We start from the raw sequence: 19,439 nt of genomic DNA, 5'->3' as shown, positions 1-19,439 counted from the left end.
AAAGAGTACTGAAATGGAGTTACTGCTAGGGAAATTAAAAAAAAAACCCGTTCACCCACAAATCAATTTAGGTTAATTTCGGATGATTCTTGCTTAGGGTTAGAGTTCATAGATGGAAAATCGTATCATTTCGGGAATGAATTAAAGGGATAGTTTTTGGTGTTTTTTTCAAGCAGCAACTCTTTTACGCCTCTTAACCTAGGTCAACTCCAACATGTTCGGTTCACGTCACATTTAAACGCCAAAACAACAGGCTTAATGAAGGCCTAACAACCATATCTATGGTATCATTTTCGGGTAACTAAAAATGTATGGTATCAATCATGTAAAGAGCTCCGAATATGGTACAAAAAAGTACAATTCCTTTAATTTTTACCTCCAACTACTTCAAATTTAAAAGCCACATGCAGCGCTAATAGCGGTATGTAATTTGCAAACTGACCCTATTCCTATAATACCAAACTTGATCATTTCAAAAGTATCATGCTAAGGTTGCAAACTGCCCTATATTATAGTATAAAAATTGCAGTACTCTCATTATTACAAGCTACACTTTAAATCCCTAGTAAATGATCAAATTATTTTCTACAGCCTAGAATTGTAATATATAATGGTTAATGCTACAATCTTGGGCATAAGGAAAGACGAATTAATTATTCTTAATATTTACATATTCCTTATAATTATGAATTAGTTAATTGCTATAATTAATTAATACTGCAGTGATAAATATTTTTCATTTAATTTTCAACCCCCAAAAGCAGAATATTTGCAGATTATGCATTTTGGTATTCTTTCCTAACAATTATTATTCCACATCTATATCTTGAAAATATATATTTTTGTCCTTTTCACCTTTCAATTTGATGTACTTATATCTACCGCAAATTGCATTATTAGATTACATTGACTTATATATGACATAATATAAAATATATATACACACCTAATCAATCAATACAAAAAGGAAGCTAGCCAATAATACTATTAAATAAACCAACTCTTCTATATAACTATATTGACTAATTCTACCCAACACAAATAAATCCTTGACAAATAAATAGTAAAATCCTGAAAAATTCTATGGGACTAAAAAGTATAACTTTACAATTTATATATATATATATATTTATAGTCCAAACCGTCCATTTTGAGAATGTTAGCTGTAATTAAGTGGATTATATATTGGGTTGGGGTTGGTAAGCCATTAGTTAAGGGCGATGTCCTGTATATGTGTAACTGTATGCAGACAGGACAGACATCATCATCATCCATAGTCTAACTTCTTATAATTGTTGATCCCATTCCCCGGTGAATTCAGGCAACCTGGGTTAATTAAAATGCTGTTCAGGCAACCGAAATAGTGTTGGGTTATGATAAGTCAATTAAGTCAGCAGCAATTTTTTACGCTACAAACAATTTAATCCCAATTCCCATGGCGGATTGCAGCACCAAACAAGGAGAGCAACGTTAATTAGTTGTGCGTTTGAACAGCACTAAGTAATTTGGGTGTTAGAAAAGCTGATTATATATACTGATATATAATTAAGTAATTAATTGTCCCTTGCCTTAATTGGCTGTCCACACAAAGAGTCTTTGACATGCATTGCATGTTTTCACATTATCTGAGTCTTGAGACCAACCCGTCTCGTTCCTACAACATCCATCAGATGAAACCCATTTCCAAGAACAAATAAACTATGTATCAGGTTTCTAAAGAATGGTTGATTGTTCAAGTGATATATGACAGACTAGATGAGTTTGCTTTGAGGCCTGTATATATGTGATAGTATTATAATATAATAATAATAATAATATATTTATTTGAATAAATGAAATAAAAAGAACAGAATATTGAATTTCAATTACAAATATATATATATATATATATATATGCAAGTTATAAAGTGAGCTGTTTAATTAAATTATAGGATCATGCCCTTTTCTTTTTATAATAAATATCATTAGCTAAGGGTTCTCGTGTCGTGGTTTGAAGTTGCAGTATCGGCAATAATAATGATAGGTATTACTCTACATGGATCATGACATGTCAAAATATTATCGGATGATACAGTAAAAATATATTACAATATGTAAAAATAGTTAAAATGATAAAAGAATTTAACTATCACAAAATTACTACATAATATTACAAACTAATTTCTTTTATCATATTAAACATTGATAAAATTAATCATAAAAGCGTTAAAAAATTTAAACATAAAAATATTATTGTCAAGTATATAAGCATTTGTATGGGAACTTCAAGACTCATAGTTTAGACTAATATTTAACTCAATTAAAAAAATATTACCCTTATAACATAATTTAACAAAAGTAATACGTACAGATTAATTTCAAATATCACATGTACTTGATAAAAATACAGTAGAGAGAAAGAGAAGATAAAACATTCATTATCACACTTGATAAACATTTACTCTGAGTCTTTTAGTTTTTTGTAAAGGATTTAGTCTTGAGTTTTGAACGACGAAGTTGGTGAATCAAACCAAGAAAAAATAGTTAGATATACCAACTTAGAGTAAAAATTAAAAGCGATTGTAATAATTTCTGGCAAGGGTTAATATACATGCATGGGATATATATTCTGAAACATTTCAAATCCATGTAATTCTCTGTCACCAAAATTCCTTGGGACAATCTTATTAATTTCTTGTTTTCAACTTCTCTTTTTCTAACCACTAAAATTTTATTTTAATTTTTAAAAATATCTATATTTTATTATTAAGTGAGTGAGAGTACTCCTTTTGCGTCTTAATTATTTAATTATGACGTTCCTTTTTTTGTTATAAATTTTAAATTAATCAACTATTTTTTTTACTTGTCCATTTATCATGGGTTTTTCGTAGCTTCTTTTTGGTAGTTATCTTTTTTATTCTTCTTAGTATATAGCTTTTATGCATCTATTGATGATAAAATGGTTGAATACATCGCTAATGACAATTAATGATAAATGCATGCATATGTGATTTAATGACATTAGAGATATATAGCTAGGGAATGTAGAAGTTTGTCATGTTGAATAATCACTTCTTTCAACATCAATTAATATATATATATATATATATATATATATATTCTTTCAGAATGAATTGGCAACATTGTTAATATCAGTTTGATATTTTTAACATTATAACCTAATTAACAGAGACAAAAGTTGATGGTGAGGCTATTTATTTTTTCGCCAAAATTATATATCAACTTCTATTCCTATGTACGATCAAGTTTAAATTTTTTTGACCTTTACATATCAATATTCAATTGAATATAATCAATCACACAATATATATATATATATAATTTAATTAATTATACAAGAAATATATACATAACTTATATTATAAATTTATTATACTTATTATGTAACTGGTTATTTATTACATACAGAACACTCATTCAAATTACAACTTTTGTACGGATTATCATGGGTCCAACTATTGCAAATGCTCCCATAATATTCATCAACACGCACGAAATCAAGCTACAATCGCGAGTGGTGAATTCCAAGAGTTTTGGCGTTTGAAACAAACTCTTGCAGCTCTGCATCAGCTTCAAACTTCTTCATATCCTCTTTACTCAAATTAATCCGTGCCTCTATTCCATCCCCCATCGCGGTATCCATAAAAGCTACCAGATTCTTGTACATCAGGCCGGTCAATGTAACCACCCAAACCGGCTTGCCCCACCCGAAGTCCGCTTTGTACAACGGATAACCACACAAGCTTGTGAAGTTAAACGTGACCAGCTCGCCTTTAATAGCCTGAGCCATTCTCTCTTTTAGAAAATTCAAATGCTTATCTCCCTGTTGCAGCTGAGCCACGTATTCTCTGTTCACGGCTCTTATGGCTTCCCTTACTTTCTGCAATAGCTCAGAGCCGCTGTCAGCCCCCACGGTTGGCCTGGCAATTGCCAACCGGAATATGTTGCCGAAATGGTACTCAGACAGCGGCGGATCCAGACGAGGTCTAAGGTTTACTGCGTGTAGCACGGTGTAGATCTTGTTTGGGTGTGCTTTCATTTCCATGGCAGATATGAATCGGGTCCATATAAAAGCTGACAGGGCCTCTACCCGGCTTGGCCGCCGTTGTGCGGCTCCGCCGTAGTACCTTTCCTGGAGGGCGGAGATTTTGGAGTTTGGGAATGTAAAGATTTTTGTGACGAGTTCTTCTTTCAGGATTCCTGTACTTGGCTTGAACCCGGCAGTATCCCGCGGCGGGAAAATCTTGTCCCCCTCAAACTTGGGGCCGGGCACGTCATCATAGTTCCCATGTCGTGCGACGGCAGCCCACGTGTTTGCCACCAGGAAGGACGATAATGCATCAGCAATCTTGTGCGATATGACTAGCCCAACTGCAGTCCCACCGCACTGGAAAAAAGTAACTTGAACAGCCACACAAAGATTTTGCACGTCGTCGTCCACCTTGTAGGGTAGAAATTTGTCCATGTTCTTCACGACTGGATTCGTGAGTACTTGTGAAAGACTGCAATTAGCAACAGCCTCGACATAGGGCGACCCTTCATCGTTGCAGTCGACGTATAGATTATCGACAAGGCGGCCTGCCAGGGGATAGAATCTCGACAGGACCTGAGATAAAGACTTCTTTAGATTGTTTGATTTTCCATGGTTGGAAAATTTGGCATCGGCTTGATAGAAGTAGACGACGGGCATGAAAATAGGAGGGGCAATCTGATCAAGAAACGAGAGCTGGTATTTTCGCAGTGATTCCGGGGTTGGAGAAGAGGGCTTGATGATTTCTTGGGAGATCATTTCAATTTCAATCTCCATTGGCTGAAAATCGAATGCTACAGAAACTTTGATTTATTATTATGTTTTCGGAAAATGATGATAATCCCAATATATGGAAACTGGGGTATATATAGCCTGGAGCTAGCTCGGTAGATAGGTGTTGTGTATGATGAGTAGAAGGTGAAGTCATGTAGTATATTTTGCTTGCAAATTGACAATTCCCGTGTGAGGTCATGTACTCCTATATAATATTGTCTGATTGGGATGCAATTCTATATATATAAGTAGCCATTTATACCTTATCCTTCGACTTTCATTTAATGGACGATGATTGAAGCTTTTTCTCAAATGTCAAACCAATTTAACTATCACCTTATCTTCTTTAATTTTATATAAGTTCAAAAGAGTTGAAATTTTCATTATATTCACAACATAATCTTATATATACATCATATTCAACATATAAAAAAAAGAAATTTTATTAAAAAACCAATTTAATAATGTTACAGACTCATCAAGCGATTAACATGAAACAATCAAATTTAAATTTATCATTTTATCCTCCAAAAAGTCAAAATCCGACCATATATATTTGCCCAAAAACAACCAAATTGAACAAAAGTTGAGTTTAGAGATGCTAATATCAAGAAATGAATTTGAGAAATTAAAGTTATTCTAAACAAAAATTTGAGGGACCGAACGTAGCATTCCGAAGTATTAACTATGCTTCTACCACACTCTTTTAGCCATAGTTAATGCAAGAGATTTAGGGCGTTTTTTATCCTCTAACTTTAGTCTTTGTTTTTATTTTAATCTTTTAACTTTTTAGGATTTCAAAATAGTCCTTTAATTTTTTAATTTGCTCAATTCCAAATAATAGTAGTCGAATTTCTGAAAAATGGATGTGGCATTTGAAATTGGGGGAAATGATTTTAGTAGCTAATCCTGTATGACGTGACAATTACATTGCTTTAATAAAAAAATAAAACGTGATATGACAATTACATGAATTTTTGGGTGAAAAGTTACATAATTTATATATAAAAAAGTATATAATTATTTTATATATACACAATTATATATATAAATACATATATATTATATATAATATAATATGGCGGCGATGGCCAACCGCCATGCCACCCAATCTCTAGGTGACCTCGTCATGGCCCAGCATGAAAGGGGCAATAGGTTGCCCAAAAGAGGGGCATCATTAGGTGACGGCAACTCGCATTAGATCTGGCGACCAAAGAAAGGGCGTTGTCGTCGTCGTCGCCCAACTAAGGTGACAGCGGCTAAACCCCCTGCTTTGGTGACGGTGACGCCCCTTTTTCCACTGGGCAATAGTAATTGTTGCCCAGAAGTTGGTGGTGAATGTTGTCGTTGCCATTGAGGCAGCCACGTATATATATTATATATGAAAAAATATTTTTTTAATCTGTTAAGTATGCCCAATTTTAATTTTAATCCTATAAGTATGCCCATTTTTTATTAACTCCAGTAACTTGCAAAATTGATTAGCTTTAGTCCTCCAGTTGATTGAATTTATAATTTGTGCCGGAAAAGTGACATGGCATGACACCTAGATGCGTTTTTGTTGATCTATAATCTTATGTGGCTAAAATTATGATGTGGAAGACAAGTTGGCCATCTTTTGGAGGGAAGAAAGGTGACTTTTCTTCTCTCCAAATTTGCACAAAAGATGACCAATTTGTCTTTCAATTGACTAAGTTTGGTACCATATAAAAGAGTCTCGTACTACTGCCGTTAACTTCTTAACCTTTCATCAAGGGGGCGTTAAATCTGGAGCGTTGGGGGTAGAGGAAATCCGAGAGAATTACTGTTAGGGGATTGGTCAAATTATTTTCCACAACTTAGAAATTAATGTAGTATATAATGGTTAACACTACAATCTTGGGCATAAGGAAAGACAATAAATTATTTTTAATATTTCCATAATCCTTATTACAAATTAGTTAATTGCTAAATTAATATTGTAGTGATAATATATTTCATATTTATTTAGGTAAATTACAATGACCTCCTTTATGGTTAGGCATAATTATGAATACACCTTGTTATTTGAAAAATTATAAATACTCCCTCTGATATTTGATGAGATAATATAATTTTTGGATGGAGGTATGAAATTATCAACTTTGCCCTTTTGTATTTCTTAAAAAAAATCAAACAGATTGGATGAAACATTTAAAAAATTATTCACTTAGTCCATAAAAAAATAAATAAAATTATAATTCTTCGTCCACAAAGGCTTTTTTATCTGTTCACCATAAAAAATAAATAAAATCTTAACAGATTGGGTTAATTATTAGATGGTCACTAAAATCGGAGAGTATTTGCAATATTTCAAATAACAAGGGGTATTCGTAATTATATCAAATCTTAGAAGAGATAATTGTAATTTACCCTTTATTTTGCACCCCAAAAGTATAATATTTGCAGATTAATTATGAATTATATCCTGCAAATGTTGGATTCTTCCTCACAATTATTCAACATCTACACCTTACAAAATATATATTTTTGTCCTTTTCACCTTTCAATTTGATATATTTATATCACCATAAAACCATTTCAAAACGCTTTAACTAAACATATGTTTTCACCATCTACCGTCAAATTGCATTATAAATTACATTGACTTATATATATGACATAATATAAAATACTCACAAAAGCTATCACTCAATTCACACCCAATCAATCTATACAAAAAGGAAGCTAACTACTCAATACTATATATGAAATAAACCAACACTTGTATGTAAATATATTGACTCATTCTACGTACCCAACATCAATAAATCCTTGACAATTAAATATATAGCTACTAAAACCCTCTACAGAATAAATTAGTAAATTTAAGTCATAATATAACATTACTCTATTGGCATAAGATTCTTATGTTTTAAAGAGGAAAAAATCATATCTTCTTTCACTTTTAATTCACAAAAGGTCCCTTCCCATTTTATTGTCGATGCAGTTCTAATTCCAAAAGGGGTTTTCCGGCTAAAAGGGTTTTTATAATTATTAATTAAGATATTTTAAATTTGAAAAATAAATTTACTATATTAATTTTTATAGTATGATGTTAATTTAATATTTTAATTTAAATTATAAAACTTAAATAATTTTATAGTTTTTTCATATTTTTAACTAAACATATTTAAGAAATATTTTATTTTTTGGATAGATGAAAATGTAAAAAAGAAATCACTAAAAACAAATAAAGGATGTACATGTGAAATATATAAATAGTATGAGGGTATTTTAGTAAAAAATTCCTAAAAAAATAAGGTCAAAAGCAGCTAAAAAAAAAATATCCCCAAGCGCACAATGAGCACGTGTAATGCACCTTCCTTAATTACTAACAAAAGGGGTATTTTTTTGCTGAACTTTACAAAATACAAGGGGTTTTAGCCTATTTTAAAAATATATAAGGGGTTTTTAGCTATTTCAACAAAACATAGGGGCATAAACTGCATTTTCGCCCAAAAATATCCTTCTAAAAGTACAAACTCATTATAGGAAAAATTTATTGAGGTATGTGTAATTTTAAGAAAATATTTACAATTAATTAAAGAATAAGATGTATTGATAATAAAAATAAACCTAAAAATAAAATATTTGAAATTTACCCTTTAAAGCAAAAACACCAATAACATGTAAAGAAAAAACATTGGTCGATCATATATTGTCTTCTAGACTTCAAATTAATAAATGTAGAAAATACTAATCCAATTAAAAGGAATAGACATAACACAACAAAGGTAAATAAAACTTTACTTTCAACACATACTTATTTATCTTTATTTTTCTTTCTGTATCTCCAACACTCAAAATATAACATTCAAAACACAAATTCAAACATTTTGTTTGGTTTTGAAAGAAACTCTTGCAGCTCTAAATCAGCTTCAAACTTCTCCATATCCTCTTTCCTCAAATTAATCCATGCCTCTATTCCATTCCCCGTCGCTGTATCAATGAAAGTTACCAGATTCTTGTACACCAGCCCGGCCGACCCCGCCCAAACCGGCTTGCCCCACCCGAAATCCGCTTCGTACAACGGAAACCTACACAAGCTGGTGAAGTTAAACGTGACTAGTTCGCCTTTATTAGCCTGAGCCATTCTCTCCTTAAGGAAATTCAAATGCTTATCCCCCTGCCGCAGCTGAGCCACGTATTCACCGTCCACGGCTCTTATGGCTTCCCTTACTTTCTGCAATAGCTCAGAGCCGCCGTCGACTCCCACAGATGGCATGGCTATTGCCAGCCGGCTTATGTTGCCGAAATGGTACTCAGACAACGGCGGATCCAGGCGAGTTCTAAGGTTTACTGCGTGTAGCACGGTGTAGATCTTGTTCGGGTCTGCTTTCATTTGTGTGGCGGATATGAACCGCGTCCATAAAAAAGCTGACAAGGCCTCCACCCGGCTTGGCCGCCGCTGTGGTAATTCCGCTGCCCCGCCGGAGTATCTTTCCTGGAGGGCGGAGATTCTGGAGGCGGGGAACGTAAAGATTTTCGTGACAAGTTCTTCTTTCACAATTCCTGTACTGGGCTTGAACCCGGCAGCATCCCGCGGCGGGAAAATCTTGGCCCCTTCGAACTTGGGACCGGGCACGTCGTCATAGTTCCCATTTCGTGCAATGGCAGCCCACGTGTTGGCCACCAGGAAGAACGATAATGCATCAGCAATCTTGTGCGATATGAGTAGCCCAACTGCAGTCCCACCACATTGGAAATAAGTAACTTGAACAGCCATGCCAAGATTTTGCACTTCATCCACCTTGTACGGGAGAAATTTGTTCATGTTCTTAGGGATTGGATTCGTGACGACTTGTGAAAGACTGCAATTAGCTACAGCCTCCACGTAGGGCGCCCCCTCGTTGTTGCAGTCGACATATAGATCATCGATGAGTCGGCCTGCCAGGGGATAGAATCTTGACAGGACTTGAGATAAAGACTTCTTTAGATGGTTTGATTTTTCAGGGTTGGAGAATTTGGCATCGGCTGGATAGAAATAAACCAGGGGCATGAAAGTAGGAGGGGCAATCTGATCAAGAAACGAAAGCTGGTATTTTCGCAGTGATTCCGGGGTTGGAGAGGAGGGCTTGATGGTTTCGTTGGAGATCACTTCAATTTCAATCTCCATTGTCTGAAAAAGGGATGCTACAGAAACTTTAATTTATTACTACTTTTTTTCCTTTCTGAAAATGATGAAATCCCAGTATGTGGAAACAGCGTATTTATAGACTGGAGCTGCATGAGATAATTAATGAGAAGGGGTTGTGGATGGCTATGTTTTCAGTATAATTACTGTGAAAATGTGAATGCAGGCAATTGAAATTGAATGTCAAATCCAATATTATATATAGTCTACTTGCAAAATGACAACTCTTGTGTGAAGTCATGAACTATAATATCTGATTGGATCCTTATCCTTCGGCTCTCCGTCTTATGTATTGAAAACATAATTCAAACTTTTGCTAAAATGTTAAACAAATAAAGGGTTTACATCAATATTAATTAAGTGGGAGAGATGATGGAAGACTTTGATTTTTGAACCATCGCCTTTTTTTCCCTCATTATTTTAGTTACATGTAAGTTCACGGAAGTAGTTGGTATGCCTGCAGCTAATAAATTAATTTAGCTACGCATCAACACTATTTGGTGTGATCAGGAATATAAATGTGATATATCAAATTCTATTTTTCATAAATAAATATATAGCGTAATTAGTTTTCAAAAATGGAATATAGCAGATAGTTCAGATTCAAAGATATTTTTCGTCTCATAACTTATGATTTTGATTCCATTGGTTACGGAATTTTTACTTTTTGTCCTATAACTTTAAAAAAAAAAAAAGCATTTTTGGTTAGATGTTTAACGGAACTATGTAATTATTAAGTGCATGGGACTGCAAGTGCTACTTTTTTAAAGTTATGAGACCAAATGTAAAATTCCTATATATACGGGACCAAAAGTGTAAAAGCTCTAATAGCCACGTGCCACACGCGTGGCATGTTCCATTAAAATATATAACGAAAATGTGTTCCTACATGTTGAAATAGAAATATTGGTTATAACTCAAAGTTTGCAATATACTTGCATTGATTTCTTTAATAATAATAATAATATTTCAATTAGAAATATATAAATATATATATATATATATATATGCGAGTTATAAAGTAAGTTGTTTAATTAAATTACAGGATCGTACCCATTTCTTTTTATAATATAATAAAAATAAATAAAAGGAATTTTACAGAGTAGCTAAATACCATTACCTAAGGGTTCTCACGTCACACTTTTAAAGTCGCGATATCGATGATAATAATAACAGGTATTATTTTACATGGATCATGACATATTGGAATATTATCGGACGATACGATAAAAATATATTACAATGTTTAAAAATAGTTAAAATAATAAAAGAATTTAACCATCACAAAATTACTACATAGTATTACAAACTAAGTTTTTTTTTAATCATATTAAACATTGATAAAATTAATCATAAAAGCGTTTAAAAAATTTAAACATAAAAATATTACTGTCAAGTATATGATCTTTTTAAGCATTTGTATGGGAACTTCAAGAATCATAGTTTAGACTAATATTTGACTCAATTAAAAAAATATTACCTTGTAGCATAATTTAACAAAAGTAATACAGATGAATTCCAAATATCACATGTACTTTATAAGAATACAGTAGAGAGGAAAGAGAAGATAAAACATTATCACACTTGACAAACATTTACTCTTGAGTCTTTTATTTTTTTTTAAAAGGATTTAGTCTTGAGTTTTGAACGATGAAGTTGGTGAATCAAACCAAGAAAAAAAAGTTAAATGTACCAACTTAGAGAACCGATTGTCATAATTTCTGGCAAGGGTTAATATACATGCATGGGATACATATTCTGAAACATTACGAATCCACGTAATTCTCTGTCACCAAAATTCCTTGGGACAACCTTACTAATTTCTTGTTTTCTCCAGCTGTTTCTTCAAGCATTCACGTTGTTCATTATCGGATGGACACCTGCATGTATCGGCTAATATTATCCGATATCCCTGATACTTTGAACTATGATTATATCTAGATTTCTGCTATTTCTCTATTTGCCAGGGGAAAAAGTTTTGTATTTATTTAGTAAAGAATAATCTTATCATTCACTTAGTACGAGGAGAAAAAGTAAAGGAGCGTCAATGATACATAATACTTTTAATTCAATTAAATATATAATGAGAGAATTCTCTTGGCTATGAGGAAATTTAAGTGATTCCCAATTTCTTAGTTCATGACCTAACAGAACATGTTTGGTCCACTTATGCAGATTTCCAATTTGATTTGTTGGTTTTGTGGGCTTTGTGGAGTTGTTTGTAATGGAGTTTTCTTGAGTAAAAAAGGAAACGGAACAAGTAGAGCAGCCCACTTAGTTAATTTTTGGAGAATAAATTCAATTCTAACTTAAATTATCAAAAGGAAAATTCTAACTTATTATACATTTTAAATTGAATTTTTTATTATAAAATGAATATTCTTACTACAAACTTTTTTTTTCGTTTGGATCCAGTTAATTGAAATTTAATTATTTAAAACTTGTATTTATATACAAATATAGGTTGTAATGTCACAATAAAGGTTTTTCAATTTAATGTCACAATATATTTTGCAATGAATTCTTTTGGTATGTTTTATATTATTTTTTCCAAAATTTTCAGCTATGAGAATTTAGCAAGTCTTTTTCAATTTTTTTTACTAAAGCCAACTAGGAATTTTGCAACATGAAATTTTATTTCTAATTGTAACAATGAAATATTCCCTTTTTAATGTTAATTGTGAAATTACAAAAACTTGAAATTCTTATTGCTAAATTTATTGGTGATCACCAATTGTAATTTTTGTAACTATTGACATAATTTTTTATAGTGTAGGTAGAGAAATTATGATGAAATTTGAATTTCAATTATATTTTATGGAAACAAGACCGATATCGTTCTACAGTTTTGATATCAATTAAATGTGTCGAAAATTTGTAAATATTGTGGTCCTGCACAAGAAGCCAAATAAAGAGAATTACCTAAAATTGTTGATGACGAGGCTATTTAACTTTTCGCCAAACATTATGTATAAACTTTTATTTTTACTTTTCATTTGAATTTTTTTTATTAATATATATTAAGTTTGACTGAACGCAATTAATATATACATTACTTATATAACAAATATATTACTCTTTTGGTCTACAAAACTATTTAAATTATTGAAATTATCATTGTTGCACAAGTACGTACAACTATGGCAAACGCTCCCCTAATATTCATTAACACGCATAAAATCAAGATCAAGTTACAATCTCTGAGTTGCCAAATTCCAAAGTTTTAGGTATTGGAAAGAAACTCTTGTAGCTGTGAGTCAGCTTCAAACTTCCCCATATCCTCTTTCCTCAAATTAATCCGTGCCTCTATTCTATCCCCCGTCGCTGTATCCGTAAAAAATACCGATTCTTGTACAACATCTCCACCCAAACCGGCTTGCCCCAGCCGAAATCCGCTTCGTACAACGGATACCAACACAAGCTTGTGAAGGTAAACGCGACCAGCTCGCCTTTATTAGCCTGAGCCATTCTCTCTGTAATGAAATCAGATGCTTATCCCCCTGCCTCAGCTGAGCCACGTATTCTCCATTCATGGCTCTTATGGCTTCCCTTACTTTCCGCAATAGCTCAGACCTGCCGTCCGCTTCAATGGTTTGCATGGCTATTGCCAGCCAGCTTGTGTTGCCAAAATGGTACTCAGATAGCGATGGATCCAGACGTGGTCTAAGGTTTACTGTATAGTGCACGGTGTAGATCTTATTCGGGTCTGCTTTCGTCATTTCCATGGCGGATATGAACCGGGTCCATATAAAAGCCGACAGGGCCTCCACCCAGCTTGGCTGCCTTTGCAGGAACTCGGTGGCCCCACCCGAGTACTTTTCCTGGAGGGCGGAGATTTTGGAGGCAGAGAATATTAATATTTTTGTGGCTAGGTAGGTATATTTTTTCAAACCATAAATACTCTACTTGTAATTACACTATTCTTAAAAGAGGAGAGTGTAATTATCCCTAGTAATTTAGTATATTTGTTAAGCATGAAAGTTTGTAAGTACATCATATATATATATTTAAAATATGTAGTTGATGTGTATATATAAAATATAACATAAAAAACATAAATTATTATAAAAAAAAATAGGTGATATAATTTATTAATACAATATTAACAATAAGTACTTATATATGAAAAATATTTTTTTAAGAAAAAAATTATTTAATTCGAAATTAGAGAAAGAGGAAAAATAAAGACAATAACCTTATAAAAAAGTTGCTATTCTTTCGCAAAACATTATATATCAAATTTTATTTTTATGGTACACTTGAATTTTTTTTTATTTATATCAGATATGATCCAAAATAATTAATCACATAACAAATGTGATGTATATTAATTACTTGACAAATATATTATACATATTAAATAATTAATTATTTATATCAAACTACAATTTTTTATACAGACTATCGTTGTTCCAGAAGTACGTACAACTATTGCAACTACTTCCATAATATTCATCAACACGCATGAAATCAAGCTACAATCTGCGAGTTGTGAATTCCAAGGCTCTTGGCTTTTAAAGAAACTCTTGCAGCTCTAAATCAGCTTCAAACTTCTCCATATCCTCTTTCTTCAAATTAATCCATGCCTCTATTCCATTCCCCGCCGCTGTATCAATGAAAGTTACCAGATTCTTGTACACCAGCCCGGCTGACCCCACCCAAACTGGCTTTCCCCACCCGAAATCCGCTTCGTACAACGGAAACCTACACAAGCTGGTGAAGTTAAACGTGACCAGTTCGCCTTTATTAGCCTGAGCCATTCTCTCCTTAAGAAAATTCAAATGCTTATCCCCCTGCCGCAGCTGAGCCACGTATTCACCGTCCACGGCCCTTATGGCTTCCCTTACTTTCTGCAATAGCTCAGAGCCGCCGTCGACTCCCACAGATGGCATGGCTATTGCCAGCCGGCTTATGTTGCCGAAATGGTACTCAGACAACGGCGGATCCAGGCGAGTTCTAAGGTTTACTGCATGGTGCACAGTGTAGATCTTGTTCGGGTCTGCTTTCATTTGTGTGGCGGATATGAATCGGGTCCATATAAAAGCTGACAAGGCCTCCACCCGGCTTGGCCGCCGTTGTGGTAATTCCGCGGTCCCGCCAGAGTATCTTTCCTGGAGGGCGGAGATTTTGGAGGCGGGGAACGTAAAGATTTTGGTGACAAGTTGTTCTTTCACAATTCCTGTACTTGGCTTGAACCCGGCAGCATCCCGCGGCGGGAAAATCTTGGCCCCCTCGAACTTGGGGCTGGGCACGTCGTCATAGTTCCCATTTCGTGCAACAGCAGCCCACGTGTTGGCCACCAGGAATAACGATAATGCATCAGCAATCTTGTGCGATATGAGTACCCCAACTGCAGTCCCACCGCACTGGAAATAAGTAACTTGAACAGCCATGCCAAGATTTTGCACTTCATCCACCTTGTACGGGAGAAATTTGTCCATGTTCTTAGGGATTGGATTCGTGACGACTTGTGAAAGACTGCAATTAGCTACAGCCTCGACGTAGGGCGCCCCCTCATCGTTGCAGTCGACATATAGATCATCAATGAGTTGGCCTGCCAGGGGATAGAATCTTGACAATACTTGAGATAAAGACTTCTTTAGATGGTTTGATTTTTCAGGGCTGGAGAATTTGGCATCGGCTGGATAGAAATAAACCAGGGGCATGAAAATAGGAGGGGCAATCTGATCAAGAAACGAAAGCTGGTATTTTCGCAGTGATTCCGGGGTTGGAGAGGAGGGCTTGATGGTTTCGTTGGAGACCACTTCAATTTCAATCTCCATTGTCTGAAAAAGGGATGCTACAGAAACTTTGATTTATTATTTTTTTTTTTCGTTTCTGGAAATGATGATAATCCCAGTATGTGGAAAGTGGGTATATATAGACTGGAGCTGCATGAGATAATTAGTGAGAAGGGGTTGTGGATAGCTATGTTTTCAGTAAAATTACTGTGAAAATGTGAATGCAGGCAATTGAAATTGTATGGGAAGTCCAATGTTATATATAGTCTAGTTGCAAAGTGACAACTCCTGTGTGAAGTCATAAACTATAATGTCTGATTGGGATCCTTATCCTTTGGCTCTCCGTCTTGCATTAATTTATGTATTGAAAATATAATTCAAACTTTTGCTAAAATGTCAAACTAATAATGTTTACATCAATATTAATTAAGTGGGAGAGATGATGGAAGACTTTGATTTTTGAACCATCGCCTTTTTTTCCCTCATTATTTTAGTTATATATAAGTTGGTATGCATGCAGTTAATGAATTAATTTAGCTAAGCATCAACACTATTTCGTGTGATCAGGAATATAAATGTGATCTATCAAATTCTATTTTTCATAAATAATTATATAGCGTAATTAGTTTTCAAAAATAAAATATAGCATATAGTTTAGATTCAAAGACATTTTTCATCCCATAACTCAAGGTCTTTTAATTTTTTAATTCCATTGGTTACGAAATTTTAACTTTTGTCCTGTAATTTTTTTTAAAAAAAATAGCACTTTTAGTCCCATTACACCTTCTCGTTAGTGCTACTTTTTGAAAGTTAAGAATCATGTAATATATGGGACTAAAAGTGTAAATGCTCTAACAACCATGTGTCATGTTCTATTAAAATATATAATGAAAATGTGTCATGGAACCAAAAGAACTACTTTTTAAAAATTACGGGACCAAAAGTGAGAATTTTGTAACCAATAGAATCAAAAGTGAAAAACCCTAAGTTACAGGAGGAAAACTGAAAGACTATAGTATCTCTATAACTCAAAATACAAATTCAATGAAGCACTAGTATCTCTATAATTATACAGCTAAAATTTCCAATTCAAGTAATGAATTGTCTACTCAATAAATATAGCTAATTAGCTTAAATATATACATAAGCATATCCAGCCAAACCAATTTCATGCAATGACATTAACCATGAAATATTCATTTTGTAATTACCACAAAATTGCGACACCACTCATATCACAATCATACATCAACCCACTGGAAAATATCCAAAATCATTGCTTATTTTTATAGGACCGAACTTACCCTAACTAAAATGCATCAATCAATAATTTTGTTGATCATTATCATCTCAATCAACATGGTATAATGTAGAATACAAAATACTCGGTGAATGTAATAGTTACATGCGTCAATGAACACCCGAAGGCGGGAATTTACAATGAAAGCCCCGTAGCTAATCATGGCTAAGGAGGACAAAATAAGAATGAAAGTGACATTATACTTCATAATAATAAATGATGAAATAAAATTGTTCTCAATTGGGTGCACCTAATATTTGGTCGTGTTACATTTTCTAAATCGGTCATTATTTGATCTGAAAGTTAATAATTATGTATACTAAGTTACTACTCAACGCGTGAATTGGAAAATTATTGAGGAATGATGCGCTGAATAATTGTATAATTATGATTTTTTTTTCCTGATATAGATGATGATCAAAATCGCCTAGTGCGTTTGGCGGCTTTCCAACTAACATAAATTGATGATTTTCAAACTTTTAACAGTTGAAATTGCTTTTATTTTTATTTTTTTTTCTTTCCTTTTGTGGGAGTGCAATCATGATCTGAAGGGGAAGACCCCCTTTTGCCAAGAAAATTTTGATCTTACTTAGTTGGGTTCTTTTCAAGTAAAACACGCTTTTATTCTATTTTCTTTTACGCGTATCCATCATATTATTTTATTTTTAAAATGAATACACCAATGCACGTCTAAATCCTAATTCGAATATTTCTTAAAAAATTTTGAGCTCAAATCATTAAACTATCGTCTGAAAGGCTTGTACGGGTATATAATTGAATAATCCAAAGTCAAAAAATAAAACTAATTTCTCATATACGGATAATTTAGTATATTGATAGGATTATTTAATTTGGAATAAAGAGATAGAGGGTGAAATTAATTTCAAGAACTATTGTAAGTTAAATATATATATTATTTTATTTCAATTAATTTCTATTTTTCTTGAAGTTTTTCAACAAAATTGCTTCATGTCCAATTAAGGTTCGAAGTTGAGGAAACGTAGGTGCCCCACGTAATTAAATTGAATTTTTGATGTGATGAATTTTATGTCCACGATTCATACTCTAAAATAGAGCAAAATAATACGAATTAAATAAGATTTGAAGTTGTTTTTCATTTGTTTTTGTTTTCTTATATACATATGCGTGCAATATGTTTGCCTGCCGACACTTCCTCAACTTCATGTTTGGTAAATCACATACAAACTCAAGGAAGAAAATATTATTAAATTAGTGGTCAAATATTAAATGAACATTTCAAAATTATCACTATAAAATTATATTTGAGTGATGAATTTATTGATGACAAATTGGTTTAAAATCTCACTAATGATTATATATATATATATATTAGTGATACATCTGAAATGATTTAAAAACAATACAAATATAGTGATAAATATATGTATATATATTTTATCATTAGATTAATGTTACCAAATATGTGTTATTAATTGTTTATAATTACAATTTTATATAAATTTCTTTTTAGTGTTAATTATATTAATTGTTTTTATGCTGTTATTTAATATTAATGGAGAGTGATGGTCCTTATCAATATCTTAGCTAGTTAATTAATAGAATAGAGACTACTGGCGGAAGTATCTGCTATTTGTCTGCATCAACTCAATTAATATCCTTTAATGCAATCATTAATTACCTCTCTTAATATTCCACTTCATACCATTTCTTCTAAACCCACAAAAAGAAAAAAAAGAAAGAAAAAATAGCCGCAATCAAGGGAATTATTTTAAAAGAAAAAAGTTTGGAGTGAATCGTAAAATTATAATTATAAAGGACAATAACCTTAGATTTAATAATTCCTTTAGTGGCTATTAATTGGCCCGGAGAAAATTAGATATATTTATATTAATCAATGTAATATGATTAAAAATAAATAGATCCGAGTAATTGGCAAGGGGGGACAGGGGGCGATGGCCCAAATGAACCTCCCCAAATCAAATTATTCAGATTTTTCAAGTGTTTGAATAAAATAATTTTTTTTATAATGTTAAAAGTGCAGGTCAACTCCGTATATATAAGACTTTTGAGGTATTATGATTTAACAAGATCAAAGTCAAGATAATTATGTCATTAATCGTGCGATAATTATCTTAAGAAGGAATATTTGTTGTTAATTCTGATCAAGTACTACGATTAATCATCAGCAAGACAGTGAACTAAAGTACATGGAACTGGAAGCTGTACAAGTTTGTTCAAACTCCACGTACTAATTATGCTCATAAGCATATAAAATATATATTAAGACACATACGCAGCTAATCATAATTAAACTAAAAAAAAACTCAAAAGAATCACATAAAGATTTGATACACAGAACGTAAACACAAACAAGTTTCATTATAAAAAAAGGTGAGTAATTATTCCCATTAGCAGAATCAAAAGTTGCAAGAAAAACAATTAAAATAGAGAAACAAA

The 19,439-nt window shown here is 32.8% G+C and overlaps 1 protein-coding gene and 2 pseudogenes across 1 annotated transcript; all 3 read right to left on the bottom strand.

The window, feature by feature from the left end:
• Positions 1-3,344: 3,344 nt before the first annotated feature.
• On the bottom strand, positions 3,345-4,873 carry LOC105156786 (stemmadenine O-acetyltransferase). The gene has a single exon (XM_088877835.1). It carries the CDS (start codon positions 4,805-4,807, stop codon positions 3,503-3,505), a length of 1,305 nt encoding a protein of 434 aa, XP_088733961.1. The 5' UTR covers positions 4,808-4,873; the 3' UTR covers positions 3,345-3,502.
• A 3,608-nt stretch (positions 4,874-8,481) lies between these two features.
• Positions 8,482-10,033, bottom strand: LOC105156785 (stemmadenine O-acetyltransferase pseudogene; annotated as a pseudogene).
• A 4,249-nt stretch (positions 10,034-14,282) lies between these two features.
• Positions 14,283-15,806, bottom strand: LOC105156673 (stemmadenine O-acetyltransferase pseudogene; annotated as a pseudogene).
• Between the last annotated feature and the right edge of the window lie 3,633 nt (positions 15,807-19,439).

The sequence above is a fragment of the Sesamum indicum genome, linkage group LG2, assembly GCF_026168435.1.
Source record: "Sesamum indicum cultivar Baizhima isolate 11 linkage group LG2, ASM2616843v1, whole genome shotgun sequence".
NCBI lineage: Eukaryota > Viridiplantae > Streptophyta > Magnoliopsida > Lamiales > Pedaliaceae > Sesamum > Sesamum indicum.
This window is presented reverse-complemented; position numbering and strand designations above follow the sequence as displayed.

Excerpts from the sequence above, each read along its gene's own strand:
- LOC105156786 (XM_088877835.1), bottom strand. The coding sequence starts at position 4,807 with ATGGAGATTGAAATTGAAATGATCTCCCAAGAAATCATCAAGCCCTCT.